Genomic DNA, 15975 nt, shown 5'->3' with positions numbered 1-15975 from the left:
AATCATATCAATAACCCTTGAATAGGTACTATTCGTCCCTCATTTTACAGAGAAGAAAACTGAAATACATGGGGCGCCTGGGTGGCTCAGCGGGTTAAGCGTCCGACTTCGGCTCAGGTCATGATCTCACGGTTCATGGGTTTGAGCCCCGCATCGCATCGGGCTTTATGCTGACAGCTCAGAGCCTGGAGCCTGCCTCAGACTCTGTGTCTCCCTCTCTCTCTGCTCCTCCCCTGCTCGTACTCTGTCTCTCTCTCTCTCTCTCTCTCTCTCCCAAAAATAAATAATAAACATTAAAAAAAAATTTTTAAATGAAAACTGAAGCACAGAGAAGTTAAGAAACGTGTCAGAGGTCACACACCTTGTAAGTGGCAAAGCCTGGGCTCACACCCAAGCAGAGTCCAACGTTACAACATCAAACCAAACATAACAATATAACCTGCAAATCTTGTCACTTAATATATTTTGAAAATTTCTGCACTGAATTCACTTCATTTATTCACTTCTATTATCATTACTGCATAGGCTTCCACAGTATTGATGAGCTGAGTTTTAATCAATTGTTTAATAGGACTATTTCTGAGTAGCTACAACATACCCCCATTGGGGATATTTTCCAGTTTTTCAATATTTTAAACAACACTAAAAAGAACATCTTTTATATACATCTATGATCATTCCCACCTAGAAATGGAAATGCTGGGTCAAGAAATATGTATTTACAAATGCATATTTTGAAAGTTCTTGATATTTTTTGCCATATTGCCCTCCAGAAAGGTCTTATCAATTACACCCTCACTTGCACCATAGGAAGAAATCCGTACGTCTTCATCAACACTAGGTAGTATCATTGCCTTAGATCTTTAAAACATTATTTAATAGTGCAACACATCTAAAAGGAATTAAACGTACCCCTTCATTCATGCCTTGGGCCAGTTCACGCTCTACCAATTAGGGAAAGGGACGTGGAGGGTTACTAGGAAGACCAAGGCGGTCAAAGGAGCAATCAGCTGGCAGGGAAGGGCAGTCTGACGAATGGGGGTGCAGGGTGCTGTGTGGCATGGGGAGAGACAGGTACAGGAGTAGGATTACGGAAGACGGGGCAGAAGGAAAAACCAGGGTGGTCCAAAAACAAAGGCCTGGCACTTGAAAAATAATTATGATAATAAAATGGCAGGAATCTAAGGATAAGGAAAGAAAGATTCGTTGAAAACAAAAGAAACAAAAGCCAGAAGTTTCACAAGAAGTTTGGAGTCTGGCCAGCGCTGGGTTGCTTCTGTCTAGTTGATACAGAAAGGGAAGCACGCCTCTAGGGGTTAGGGATGCTGAAGTGCCAAGTTACCCACCTGTGCACTCCATCCTGGAGAAAGTGCCCCTGGAGTCATCCCCAAGAAAAATCACTGATCGATGTTTTAGGTCAGAGGGCCAGGATACCCGCAAAAGCTTAAACCTCAGTACAGTCCAGGGAAGGGTGAACACAGACCACTCAGCCTGGTCAGTTAGGACAGGCTGTTCTTGCATATACACGGCAGGTCCGGGACTCAGGGAAGAGCCACATGGGGCTTTTAAAGCAGAATCTTGAGCTCATACCCACTGGCCAAGGCCACATACCAAACCTCCATACATGCAGTACCAGGCAACAACAGTGGTAGGGATTTCAGTAGCTGTGATAATGAGTGGACAGGTGAATAAATGCAAATATAAAGGAAGATGTGTCTTTCCAGTACACCTCACAGATCAGGAGAAAGCGGGTAGGTGAAAGTCCCATCTACGCCTGGGACGCATCTTGCTTTAATGGCCAGATTCATGAATGCCCTGCGAGCATTCTCATCTCACTTCCTGGCATTCACACACACCATCCCAGTGCCGGCACTGGGCTGGTGGGGTGGATATTATCACTGCCATTTTTCAGATGAGAAATTGAGACTTGAGGATGCTTTGCCCGAGATCATCGAACTGGAAAGTGGCAGACAGAACTAGAACCCACTCATTCCAATACCAGCAACTCCCATCAATGGTGATTTTCTCCTCCAGCTCTATGTTATTGCTCACCAACATCTCCTGGCTCTTTCTGATAAGTAAGAGAGAGAAATTAGTATGCTTGCTGGAACATTCTATCAATAAAACACTCTCCCCGCAGGGAGGGTTCGGACTCTGGCTAAAACATGTGGTTATTTGTAACTACCTGAGGGATTTTCACCTAGGTTGTCTCCCCCTTGAAGCAAGTGAGGAAGAAGTCACTAACCAAGCACAGGTCCTTACTGAAGTCTCATGGGGGGAACCCAGGAAGAAAAAGAGAAGGCATCCAGGGTTGGAAAGCTGAAGGGAGATGATGAAATATCAAATCAGAATAGGAGCCTATAAGACAGGGTCAAGAGAGAGGAAGGATCTACTGGAGTAGTGGAGGAAGGCACCACCACCTGAGCTTTGGATTCCAAAGAGGATTCCAAACACCCGGAACCACGGCCTGCCTGCTATGGTCACAGCTCAAAGAACACACAACTTTCTTTTGGCTCCAGAACCAGGATTTTACCCAATGCACTTCTTGCTACAGATTATAAAATAAATAAGTAAATAATAAGTCATATTCTTGACCCTGAACCATCAAAGAGAGAGCAAAGAAAGAGGGGGGAAACTGCTGTATCAAATTTCCTGCATAATCCTCTTACGAGATTAGTGCCTTCTTAATGGTAATGAGGTTCTGGCTTGGGAACTAAATTATACCACTGGTGAATGCTCCCTTGCGGCTAGGGAATGCCTGATGATATGAAACAGGGTGGGAGCACGGACCTCGGATCCCTTGCTCCGAACGAGTGCAGCTGGAGCCATTTCAAACCAGGTGCTTTAGAACCAGAAGGAACTTAACACCCAACCCAATCCAAAGCCGTGTTGGTTTGGATTTTGGAGATGTCACATTGCCACAGCCTCCAAGCCCACGGCATGGGATGGTGTCCCCAAAACCCCTTCTTGGACCTCTTCTCTTCCTAAGGGCCCATCTGACAAGTGCAACCTGTGTCTGAGGTGCAACCAGAGCCCGGCTCCCTGGTCCCCTCTGGAGAATAGAAAGTGCCCTGCAAGACACTGTCCAGGGCTAGGACATTTCAGCAACTCTCTTGCACTAAATATTCTTGGCGCCTCAGCCACCTCCTATACGTGCCTGAAGTCTGAAAGAATCAAGATGCCTGGCTCACACCCTGGAGCAGCTCGGGCCCCAGAACAATCAGCGCTGCTCGTTTCCTCTCAAACTGGCAGTGACTCGGGATTATCCTTCCCTCCTTGTCCACATACAGCGACATGTTCTGTCCATGAGTTTTATTTGCCTTCTGGGTTGTCAGCATGAAAGAGTCCTGAAATCCCACTGGAGGAGGAGTGAGCTTGGACCCCAGTAGTGGTGCGAGAAGTGAAAGCAGAGATGCGGACAGAGGCAGGGCTGTGAGCACCAGCTGCAGCCTGGAAACCTCTGGCTTCCACGCAGGGGGCGCCTCTGCAGAGAATGGCCCCGCGTCATTCCTGGGGGGCTGAATTTGCTCTGAGCCATCATCAAGTTTGCCACTTCTCATCGCTGGCTATGGCTTCCAGAGTCTTCTCAACCTGGCCCTGGAGTCATGCTCAGGCCCCCAACACAAGCGCCATCACCATGGCTGGGGCTGGGGGATGGTTACCCCCTACACCACTCCAACTTACAATCTATCTATCCAAGTCTCTCTTTTTTTCTTTCTCAAAACCAAGGTCTGGGGCAAGGGGGGTGGGGAGACTTTGCTGATTATCCTGTCCACCCTAGGAGCTCAGTTCCCTGATGAGGGTCAATTTATATGATTCATGTTGGACTCACGTAGACTATTCTCATTTTTCAGTTTCCTGTGCGTGCTCCTGGAGGTTTAGATTCCACAAACACCCAGTTAGGCTCAGCCGTGTTGATGACCTAACAGTGGAGAACCAATTTGGACATTCTGGAACATGTGCTCCATGAGCCATATTAGGGACTTTACATTATCTCAGTAATTCCTGACAGTATTATACCCTACAGGCCATTTCACAGAGGAAAACCCATGATAGGGCGCAATTTGGACCCTGCTCTGCCGGCTTTTCCCCTGTAATGTACTGTGTGGCCACTGGAACCCTGAAGGCCCGAGTGCTGGGTCTGGCTGGGCCCGTGTCTCCAGATGACCTCCTGGGGCCTCCCGGAGCCCCAATTTTCTCACTTGTGAACATGTACGATGGCTCATGAGGTCTCTTCATGTCCTCATGTGTGTTTAGCAGGGGGCTCACCACACAGGTGGAAGGAAAGAAGAGGACAAGGCTGCCCCTACCCCTCCTCTCTACTCAGGAATATGACACTTCCCCCGCCCCCCCCCCCCCCACCATTCCTTATCATAAGCACCTATATCTGATCTGCTTCCTACCATCTGAACCCAGCCATTAACCCTGTGAGCCCCTTCCTGCTAATGCAGCCGAACGGTCACTTTCAGGTCCTTTATAAGAAATGACTTGAGGCTGGCCAGCAAGGGGCAGGCCGGGAGAAGCCTGAGAGCCCATCCCGGGACCTTCCAGACAGCTGGGCTCCTGAATGGCCTTAGATAAGTGCCTCAGGAAGGCGCAATGGCTTCCCGGCTGGTGATTAGCACATTGGATGAGATAATGCCAAATTCCCTGAAGTTTTGCAGCCTGGAACTAGACGCCAAAAGCGTATTAACTCCGTCCCAAACAAGGCTCACTCCAGGCTGCTAGTGGGGCCAGGAAACCCCAGAAATACAATTTCCAATAGCTGTTTTCTCCTAATGGCCTTCCATGTTTTTTGCAACCAAGCTAAAGATTCTCCTTAAGGTGCTTGTTAACCTGCCAAGGCTCCGTAACGCCGATGAGGGCACTCGATATTTAAACATTCACCTGGTGCCCTACTATTTTGCTAGTGCAGGCTCTTTCATGGGAGTCCTTCCACCGTGAGACCGTACGGGGCACAAGGGCAGAGAGCAGCACGATCAGCACCTCGACTTCTCCACCACTCACTCCCCCTGGGAGGCCAAGTCACGGGGTTCCTGGCCCTGGGCTGGGTGCTTCACAAATCAACAGCTCTTTTCATCATCTCCACGCACAGAGGTATCTTTCACAACACGTCCCACATGCCAGGCATTGTTGTTAGAAGTGCTCTACGTCTATTAACTCATTTAATCGTCAAAACAAGCCTATGAGGTGGGTACTAATAACCGTCATTGGACGGAAGAGCTCACTGAGACACGGAGAAGCTAGGTCACCAGTCTGACATCACTCAGCAGTCAGGGAGTTTGTGATCTGCCCCACCCCACCCCCGCCCCTGCCTTCCTGGGTATCCTGCAAACACTGGTTTTTTGGAAGCCACTGCCACAGTTAGCTAGCTCTTTGGGCTTCGTGTTTCAAACGGCTCTTCTGCCGCCGAGGGTGGAATTTCCTATAGGAGGTTTGAGATCTGTGCCTTCTCTCTCAGCGGGTAATAATAATCCTTTGCATTTGAATAATGCTGTCTTTTCACACGCACTGACAGTTCACCTGCCCACCAATCATAAATCCTGACAGTGTTCCTGTAAGCTAAGTAGAACAGCGCATGGAAGTAAGCCTCGAACAGAGGTGGAGTCTTTCTCCAGAGATGTGAAGCGACACCCAAACTCATGTGGCTCATCAGGGTTGCGGCTAAAATCCAGGCTTAACTCTTGATTCACATTCCTTCCCAACTTAAGAAGAGATGAGTATAAACAGTCCCAGGAGATCTGCCCAGTAGTGGACTCCCCCAGCCAGGAATATATGGATATGGACACAGACACGGATATGGATAGAGACAGATGTGTGGGAGGGAGTGTGTAGAGAGGTGAACTATAATAGCTACCATAATTTTAAGTTTTATTTAATATTTTGATTAAAATATGTACTGGTGGGGGTCAAAAGGTAAAAAAATAATAATGTTCTTAAATACCATTAAGGCTGTAAATAACATAAGATCCAACCAGTTCAAAATTCAAGAATTACAAAAGGACATGAAGTGAATGTCCTGTGTTTTCATTCTAGGGTTCCATCATTTTCTTCTTTGAGCCTCCCACTTCTCTTGATACTTGGGAAACCCAGTGGCAACAATTTAGAAACCCTGCCCCCTCCCCAGCCTCAGACCTACTCCAATATTTCTTTGAGCCACACATGATGGTGACTTTTATTTTATTTTATTGACGACAGACAATACGCGAACACAAGTCAGCCTCCCTCGTTGCTCCCTGTCACACAGAAACTTGTACTTCTTTCTCTTGTTCCTTTCCATGAGAACCTATATATTTATGTGCATATTCACATGTTCTTCCCAACTCAAACGAGGGTCTGTTACACACACTCCTGTGTGTGTGTTTTCACAGAACAAAGTATCTCGGAGATGTCTACATCAGTACTCACGTAGCTACCTCCCTCTTTTACTGGCTACATAATATCCCATTGTGTGGACATACCACAAATTACCTAATGGACCCTTACTCGTCTCTGTTTGCTATCAAGAACAATGCCCCAGTAGCCATAGATAACAGTTGAGCAGGGGCTGCTGGCTGTCCTCCATGTCTTATCTTCCCCTTCCCCCATACAAGAGAATCTTATAAAGTCTGCATTTCCCAACTGCCCTTACAACTAGGTGTGGCCATGTGACTAACTTCTGGTCATAGGATGTAAGCAAATGCATATGTGGCAATTTCTAGGAACTTTCCTTAAGAGAAAGCAGATGTATTCCCTTTACTTGCTTCATCTTTCACTTGCTGGGAAAATGGTGAAATGGACAAAAATAATTACTGGTGTCCTGGGTAGAGCACGACTTCTGTGTTCTATCAGACTTTGGTTATCTTGGAGCAATTTTACAACCCTGTGAGTGGTAGAATACTGTTCATAATGGAAATGAGCCCTGTTCATAAAAATGCAAATTTGGGCCAGCAGAGATGAAGTTGATATCGCAATGAGTACTGATCAATGCTGCATCTAGCTGTAGGCTCATTTCAGCATTCTTTTTTTTTTTTAATTTTTTCTAATGTTTGATTTTATATTTTGAGAGACAGAGAGAGACAGAGCACAAGCAGGGGAGGGGCAGAGAGAGAAGGAGACACAGAGTCCAAAGCAGGCTTCAGGATCTGAGCTGTCAGTCAGCACAGAGCCCGATGTGGGGCTCGAACCCACGACTGGTGAGATCATGACCTGAGCCGAAGTCGGACGCTCAGCCGACTGAGCCACCCAGGCGCCCCTCATTTCAGCATTCTTGGTGGGCTGTATGTGTGTGTGTCTAGCTCTCCTTTGAACGAGCCCTAACACCTTACAAGTTCCTTCATAACTTACAAGGTGTTTATTGTACATTTGTTTTGACCGGCATGATTTTACCTTTTCAAAAAATTATCCTTTAATAATCCTTCTTTCCATCTCGCTGCCTGGAACACAGAGGGTGCCACCCTGGACAGTAAGACTGAGACCACCCTAGATGGAAGGAGCCTGGGTCCCTGAGAGCCTACAGCACCACACCCACACTGGACTTTCCCCCAGACTTTTATGTGCAAGAAAAGCACGTGTCTGTCTCGTTTAAGTCACTGTTATTCAGAGTTTTCTGTTCAAGTCAGACCCAACAGCAATAACTTCCAAGAGAGATTTTTACTGATAGAGTATGTAGTGATTTCATCTTTGTGCAGCTGCAAACTCCCCCTCAGATGGCTCGTGATGGACAACATTCATCAGTCACGGTGCTTTGTTTCCCCCAGAGCCCTTACTCAGAATGCTTCTCAAGGTCACATTCTAAGTGGTCATTAGTATCAAGAAGAGTTATGGATGACATTTAATTGCCCTCCTGCTACAGGATAACAAATCAACACAAGTTTCTCAGTCGTCCAGGTTCTAACCCAAAACTCACTGATTTATACCCCACCTTATTCTTGAGAAGAGTATAACCAGCATGCTCCAGGGACCTATTGAAAAAAAGCCTGTAGAGTTTCAGAATGAGCAAGAGTGTCAGCTCTTCTCATCAATCTGGGATACACCCACCACGAGGTCTTTCCCCTCAAGGAGCTCACTCCCAGTCTTACACCCACGTAACTCACAGAGGGAAAAAGTCACCTGGGTAAATGAGTACCATCAGGGAGAAGGGTGGTCTAGGTCAGAGAACAGCGGTGATTTAAGAAAGATTGGCCTCGGGGCGCCTGGGTGGCTCAGTTAGTTGAGCCTCTGACTTTGGCTCAGGTCACGATCTCATGGTCTGTGGGTTCGAGCTCCACGTCGGGCTCTGTGCTGACCACTCAGAGCCTGGAGCCTGCTTCGGATTCTGTGTCTCCCTCTCTCTCTGACCCTCCCCCGTTCATGCTCTGTCTCTCTCTGTCTCCAAAATAAATAAACATTAAATAAAAAAAATTTTTTTTAAATAACAAAAAAAGAAAGATCAGCCTGGAAGCGGGTAAAGGGCGAGATGTATGAAGAGAGCCCCCAAACTATCATTGTACACATGCCAATCCCAGGTAAAGCCGGAGAATGAGCACTGAGCTAGAGTCAGGGAAGCCAGTAACCCTTTCGGCTCTACTCCTAATTAACTGTGTCACTGAGTGAGGCACTTTCCTTTCCTGGGTCTCAGATTCCCCAGCTGAGACTGGACTAGATGATTCCCCGACCCCAAAGTATGTACTTCCTTTTACCTAGAACAAAATACAGTCTACGCAGCCTTGAGACATCTTCAGCTCAGCGGGGCCAGGTGCAGAGACAATTTTCCCACCCACCCTGACTCCTCGGCTCTGGGGCCCCAATCTGGCAGCGCCCTGGCAGCGAGCTCAGTGGCAGAGGAAGGGCTGGCGGGAGAGGTGACATTGGCGTTCTCCAGACCGTACACAAACAGGAAGCCAGAGAGGGGTGATAATTGTTTAATCAGCTCTCCAGCAACACCTGTTGAGTTTCCTCTAATGATGTGAAAAGCCGGGCGTACAGGGAATAACAGTTTCTTGTGATGATTAGCGCTGATCTTGACCGTCAGAGATGACAGGGACAGCATTCTCCTCACAATTTTCCACAGTTTCTTTTTCTCAAATAGATATATTTTGAGTGTCTACCATTGGTGCTTAGAATGCAAAAACACACACTGAATGCCGAATGGGAAAGAAAGAACTGGAAGGCTCACTCACTCCTTGGCAGCCAGGCATCTGCAACTCTAGCTTGGGGGACAAGACGGATCTCCAGAGAAGCTAACTGATGAGAAGGGCAGCAGTGAGGGGGCGGATCCTAAGGGTGACAGATGGTCAGAGAGGAAGCAACCACTATGGGCTGGCATGACCAGGTACGGTTCTGAGGGCGGCCTCGCGGGATGGATAAAATCCTGATGAGGTAAGGGAAAGAAGATTCCAAGTGTAGGGCGTGAGGCTGGAAATGTCCCTTGCATTATGAGGGAGACCAGTCTGGCTGGAGCAGAGTTTATGTAAAACAGCAGGGGGAGAGAAAGCAGGAATGGTGGCGGGGCTGGAGCGGTGATTCTCAAATCTGAGTGTGCACCAGACAGCTTATTAAACGCAGGTGCCAGGGCTGTCCCCAGGGCGTCTGGTTCAGGAGGTCTGGGCTGGGGCCTCAGAATCTGCATTTCTAACAAGCTGCCACGTGATGCTGCTCCTGGCCCAGGGACCACACTTTGGCAGCCGCTGGGCTAGACCGTGAAGGGTCATGAACGCTGGGCAGTTGGGAGTTCCAAGAGGTCTTTCTGCAAGGGAGAGGTGGCATGGGGGCCGTGCTTTGTGTATTTTGTACCCTGGTCTTTTCCATTTCTACCTGAGCTTTTCTGCCTGTTGCTGTTTTCTGTTTCTGTATAGACGGGATCCGTAGACATCAACCACTACTAACTGCCTCTACCCATACTCTTACTCCTCACTTCTGTGTGAAACACGACGCTTCTAAGAGAAATTAGCAGTCGTGATTCAGGGCCAACAGCAAAGACCAGGAAATGCTCTCCAGTTGGGAGATTTCATCTTCTTTAAAATGCCAAGCGGGGGGCACCTGGTGGCTCAGTCGGTTAAGGGTCCAACTTCGGCTCAGGTCATGATCTCGTGGTTCATGGGTTCGAGCCCCACGTCAGGTTCTGTGCTGACAGCTCAGAGCCTGGAGACTGCTTTGGATTCTGTGTCTCCCTCTCTCTGCCCCTCCCCCCGCTCACACTCTGTCTCTCTCTCTCTCTCAAAAATAAATAAACATTTAAAAAAATGCCAAGTGAGTGTGAGAAACACATCTTGGATCATTCCATGGGTACCATTTGTGAGTGCTTCTATGCTTAGACACGGCGTTTCACACTGTGTACACGTCATTTTTTTAGAACAACGTTGCAAGGTAGGGATTGTCATCCCCATTTTACAGATGAAAAACTGAGGGGAAGACTAGTTAAATGGCTTGCTCCAGATCACATCTAATAAAAGGAAGAGGCAGTGTTCAAAACCAAGGTCTACCTGCTCCCCCGCCCATGCCGGGCCCGCATCCCGCAGCCTTCCTGCTCTATCCACCCCGGCCTGCAGAAAGCTCACAGATGCCGCTTCAGCACCGTCTTGTCAGCCTCGGTGAGGACCGCGGGCTGTGGCTCTCTAGGCAAAACGTCCGCAGAGCCCCAGCTTCTAAACAAGCCTCACAGAGGTTCTGAGTGGCAAGCCCCACCCCTCACTCACAGCCCCCTGGGGCTTCAGAGCTTTCCCAGCCCCCCTCTCCTTGGGCCCTGACACACACGTGATCTCTTCTGGTCCACTCACTTCCCTCACAAACCCTCAGGTCCTCCTCCATCTGCACGCAACCTGAAAACCATTGAGGGGCAAGACTCAAGTGGCCTAAGTAATGTAAGCCCGTCCCCAAAGGACGATACTATAGGATTGCAGTTCCGTGCGGTCCCTAGAGCAGTGAAATAGACGCAGAGTAGAAGAGTGGTTGCCAGGGGGCTGCAGGGAGAGAGGGGTATGGGAGTTGTGTCTGATGGGGACAGAGTTTCAGCTGGGGCAGATGAAGAGTTCTGGCAAGGGGCGGTGGTGATGGTTGCCCAACACTGCGAAGGTACCTCGTGCCACTGAACCGTGCATGTTAAAGTGGCTGATACAATTAACATGGTAGAGTGTATGGTGTGTATATTTCACCCTAACTTAATACCCGAATGAACAAGTGTGAGAGAAGAGAACTGGTCCTGTTCTAGCCAGCCTGCATCTCCTGTATCCGCTGCTCACAGAGGCGCAGTCGGAAGTGAAGTGAACGTCAGCCGGGGGACAGGTGAAAATGATGGGGGGGGGTGTCCGCTGGGCTCACACGCGTATCATGGAATACTGATACTGTCTATGGTGCTCTTCAGTTCACAAGTGTTCTCACACGCCCTTCCCTCGTTTGGTGGATGTACCTGCCAGGATCCCCAGAACAAAACCCTTCTAGAATCTACTTTCTCAGTGACGTACATGTTCTGTTGAGACCTCCCCCCCCCCCCCCCCGACTGAAGCTGGGAAGGAGGGCCTCAGTCTCATATCCTGCTGCTAAAAGCCTGCATTGCAAAGCCTAGCCCCTGAGCTCAACTGAGCAAACATTTACTGAGTTAAACGTAGGGGTTCAAGGGCATGGATAAAGTTGCCCTGGATGGCTTTGTGGCCTTGGGCAATTCCCTCGGCTGCTCTAAAGGTCATTCCTTTCTGGGTAAAACAGAAGAGCTGTGAGAGGATGCACAAGGTAATGAAAGCAAATGCTTAATGGAAGTTCTTTGAGGATCTTTTTTTTTTTTTTTTAAGTTTTTTAATGTTTATTTATTTTTGAGAAAGAGAGAGAGAGAGACACAGACCGTGAGCGGGGAAGGGGCAGAGAGAAAGGGAGATGCAGAATCAGAATTGGGCTTCAAGCACAGAGCCTGATGCAAGGCTCGAACCCACAGACCGGGAGATCATGACCCAAGCCGAAGTCGGACGCTTAACTGACAGAACCACCCAGGCGTCCCTTTTGAGGAGCTTTAATTGCCAGGGTCTGTTCTTGTCAGACCCCCTCCTGTCCTTCAGAAGTCATGGCCCAGGGAGGCAAACAAGGAAGGAACAGGTACAGTAAACACCACCATGGTGTGCTGTGTGAGTGGGCAGGAACACTGAGAGAGGACACAGAACCCAGCCAAGAAGATAGGACTCATCGCTAAAGGCCCCTTAAAGGCCCTACATGTAGCAATTAAGAGCAGACAGCCATGCAGCCAGACTGGGTTTGAATCCCACTGTGTGATCTTGGGCAAGTTAACCTTCTCTGTGCCTCTGTTTTCGCATCTGTAAACTAGAGATCATAAAAGGTGGCTAACTCATAGGGTTCCTGTAAAGACAGGATAAATGCATGCTCAGATACAAATTCATGTATCTGAAAAGGCGAAAGCGGTATTTACAGCTTAGCAATTTGAATTATTGGGTCTTTGACTTGTCTTTTGTATTTTTTTCCCCTTTGCTTCCACACATCTAACCTCATTCTAGGATTTAGGCAGCAGAGCTGGGAACATGCAGTAAATACTCAAAAAGTAATTGATGAATTTAATTGAACAGAGTATTTAAAAGGCTTAAAACCATATCCTGTCCCAAAGAAGCAAACAAATAGAGAAGGCTTTGAGACCATCAAATTTGATTCCTGGTTGCCCTTCCTGTGCTAACATGCCCTAATCTCTGATTTCCGACATGTGGACATCAACACGGTGCAGCCCTCCTGCCAGAGACATACTTCTCTCCGTCTCCATATTCACTGGGTGATGGGGTGGGAAGAAGAGCCATCTCTCCTCTCGGTGAGAGAGCTGAATTGTTGGCCAGCGACAAAGCTCATAGTGCTTTCTGGAACATCCTGCAAAGATGTGTCCAGGGGTGGGTCCTTCCTCTAGCCACAGCCTTCAGCAACCCAGTGTAGAAGTTACTCCTGTTAGGACAAAGCCTTTCCAGATTTGCCTTGCTCTCAGCCCTAGAAGACCATTAAAATAACCTGCAGCTACCTCTCTGGGGCAGGTCCTCACCTTGGTTTTCAGGTCAGTAAGTCTGGGGTGGGGTCTGAATATTTGTATTTTTAAAGCTGCTTCAGACAGTGCTGATGCTTAGGGTTGAGAACCACTCCAGTATTTTCCCTAGTGACTCTAAGCTCTGGCTATACTGCACTAAATTTTTCCCTGCTGGTTGTAGCATCTTCTTGAAGCTCCCAGTAGGGTTGTGCATTAAGCATTCAAGGTAGGCAAGACACTGAACTGAATGCTATGGCAGTGGTGACAAAGATGACAGACAGCCTGGGAACCACAGAACCCCCGTCTGGTAAGGTAGAAACGTGCTCCTGTAGGACAGGAAATGTAAGGCTTGGCTCGAACTTGTGACCACAGGTCCCTCTCCCAGAATGGGGTGAGGACACGGACCCGGGAATCCTGACTTCGGGCTTTGCCCATTTAAGCAACATTTTCTCTACAGAATCCCTGCAAGTTTAGACAGGCTATTTTATGGGACTAACCCCCCACCAAAGCATAATACACTGTTTAAAACTAACTAAATTTACAGTGCAGACAATATTTTGGGGGGGAAGCACTCAGTTACTAAAACATTTCAGAAACAATTTACTAAACATTTATTCCTTTGGCCTAAATAGAGCCCAGCCCACGGTGGCTGAGCCGGCATTCATCACCACTGACGATGGTAAAAAGCCACGACTATCCAAACGCAAACCATAGACAAATATTAAAGGCCAGCATATTGCTGGGGCCAAAGAGACATTAAAGTTAAAAGCTTCAGTGACGACTCTCTTAAGTCTAATGGGACAAGCAGGGCCAAAACGATTCTAGCAAACCTTCCCCGCTATCTCTGATGATGCCAGTGGAAAAAGCATATAGTCACAGGCTACCTTCCAGTGTCAACCCATGCCCAAGAGCAGCTGAAAGTGCCCATAGGACAAAACCCCAGGGGAGGGGGGTGGGCGGGAACACACTGGAAACTTGACCATTCAGGTCCTCCAATTCCACATAGACCCCAAATACCTTATTTTGCAATGCCAAACGGTTACAGCTAAATGTCACATCACCGTGTACAATTCAAACGCCTGGACAGAGTTCAAATCTTGATCTCTTGTATCTAAATATTGCCCCTTTCCTTCCAGGGCTCGTAGTGGTTATTAATATGATTCTTCTGGGGTCCACCACTGTCTGAAACATTTTAAATTTTGATTTTTTTTTCTTTAAAGTTGCTTTGCATATTGTTTAGAAGTCAAGTTCCACCTTTCAAAGCAATGTTTTACTTTTACTTTAAAAAATATACATCTCCAGGGGAGCCTGGCTGGCTCAGTTGGTACAGCATGTGACTCTAGATCTCAGGGTTGTAAGTTCAAGCTCCACGTTGAGTGTAGAGATTACTTAAAAATAAAGTCTTTTGTGGGGCGCCTGGGTGGCTCAGTTGGTTAAGCGGCCAACTTCAGCTCAGGTCATGATCTCACAGTTTGTGGGTTCAAGCCCAGTGTCGGGCTCTGTGCTGACAGCTCGGAGCCTGGAGCCTGCTTTGGATTCTGTGTCTCCCTCTCTCTCTGCCCCTCCTCTGCTCATGCTCTTTCTCTCAAAAATAAACAAACATTTAAAAAAAATTTTTAATAAAATCTTTTGAAAAAAATATATATACACATCTCTGTCCACATAGCAACATTTTGCAGTATCTTTCATAAAATTAGTCCAATGGTTCTACTCTAGTTTGGTTATAGTTCATGTAACACTTGGGCCTTCCTCAGTAAACAGGTGATGATAACAGAATCATATACAGATGCTAGCTGTGTTTTTAAGTCAGTAACTAAAAAAGCTGAAATAGTAGTCAAAATTCTCCTAGAAAATCTTAAACCACTCATACCATAGAGTGCATATGTTATGTGTGTTTATGCTTCTGTGTGCAATGATCTTAATTCTCACTGAAATGTGAGAGCCACTGAACCAGATCCCTAGGAAGGAACAAAAGGTGCGGCATTCACAAACCTTTCAGCTTTTAGACATCTATCAAATCCACTGCCACGAAAGGGGGCTGTGTGGGGAGTTCTAAAGTGCCACAGCTTCCCTAGAGGGTTTACTCCAGTTGTTTAGAATTACGCCTTTAATACATTTTAATTTGTTTGTTGTCTTGAAGATTAAACCAGAAGACAGACTCATCTGCAGTGGGAGGAAGGCTGTCAAAGACTTATAATAGTCTTACTTTGTTGAGATTTTCAAAACATACATTAATTACAGTAGTTCAGCTAATCTAAGACACCATCACTTTTAAGACAGACCATTATCTTATCTATCATTAAGAAAGAAAAATGCTGCCAATTAAAGTATATAACAGGCTACCATTATAAGAAGGATCTAGAATTGATAGATGTTAAAAGGTACAAAACTGTGCATCTTAGACTAAGTGAAATACCATCTTGCTTTGAAATCTCAACCTAGATGGCGGGTCTTATGAGCCGTATTTTGCAGAAAGGGAAGGGAGGAGAGAAGATGGGCCCCAGTCACAGGGCTAACACAAGCAGCAAAGTTGGGACCCTGACTCAGCTCCCTGACCAGTTCTGGTCACCACCCTCAGACCCAGCGTGGCCTCCCTCCCTCTGGCGGGGCAACTTGCCTTGGTAACTGCCAGGAGGCACCAGGGAAGGACGTCCTCCCTGCAACCTCCACTCTTGCTGTGCCCCCACCGGCCTTCTGCAGACTCCTCTCCACCAACTCCCACACTGCACTCCTTACCTTCCCCCTCTCCCCCAACACTTACCCCTAAGTCCTGTGGATTCCACCACCTAAATATTTCCCCAGTCCTCCCCTTCTGTTCCAATTAACACAGCCCTAGTTCCTATTCCTGCCACCTTCTACCTGTCACTGGTTTCCCTCCTCTGGTCTTCCCTCTAAACACATCCCTGAAAAATTCATTTTAAAACTCAGCCTTTAATGAGGCACTAAAATGGCCACTCTTCAGCTTCAAATCCTCCCATCATGGTCTAGGTGAACAAGGGGGACCGCGGGAGCCC

At 47.4% G+C, this 15975-nt stretch overlaps 1 protein-coding gene across 4 annotated transcripts in view; it reads right to left on the bottom strand.

The window, feature by feature from the left end:
- The window catches only part of PRKCE (protein kinase C epsilon), a 497130-nt gene that overhangs the window by 338823 nt on the left and 142332 nt on the right, over nt 1-15975 (bottom strand). Inside the window, exon 1 of one of the 4 annotated variants that reach the window (XM_042981319.1) lies at nt 3833-3977. The exons of the other annotated variants lie outside the window; for them this stretch is intronic. Within the exon in view, the coding sequence (XP_042837253.1) occupies nt 3833-3847 (15 nt within the window). The 5' untranslated portion in view covers nt 3848-3977. Of the gene's footprint in view, nt 1-3832; nt 3978-15975 lie in introns of those variants that run through there. 4 annotated transcript variants of the gene reach the window in all.

The sequence above is a fragment of the Panthera tigris genome, chromosome A3 (assembly GCF_018350195.1).
Source record: "Panthera tigris isolate Pti1 chromosome A3, P.tigris_Pti1_mat1.1, whole genome shotgun sequence".
Lineage (NCBI taxonomy): Eukaryota > Metazoa > Chordata > Mammalia > Carnivora > Felidae > Panthera > Panthera tigris.
This window is presented reverse-complemented; position numbering and strand designations above follow the sequence as displayed.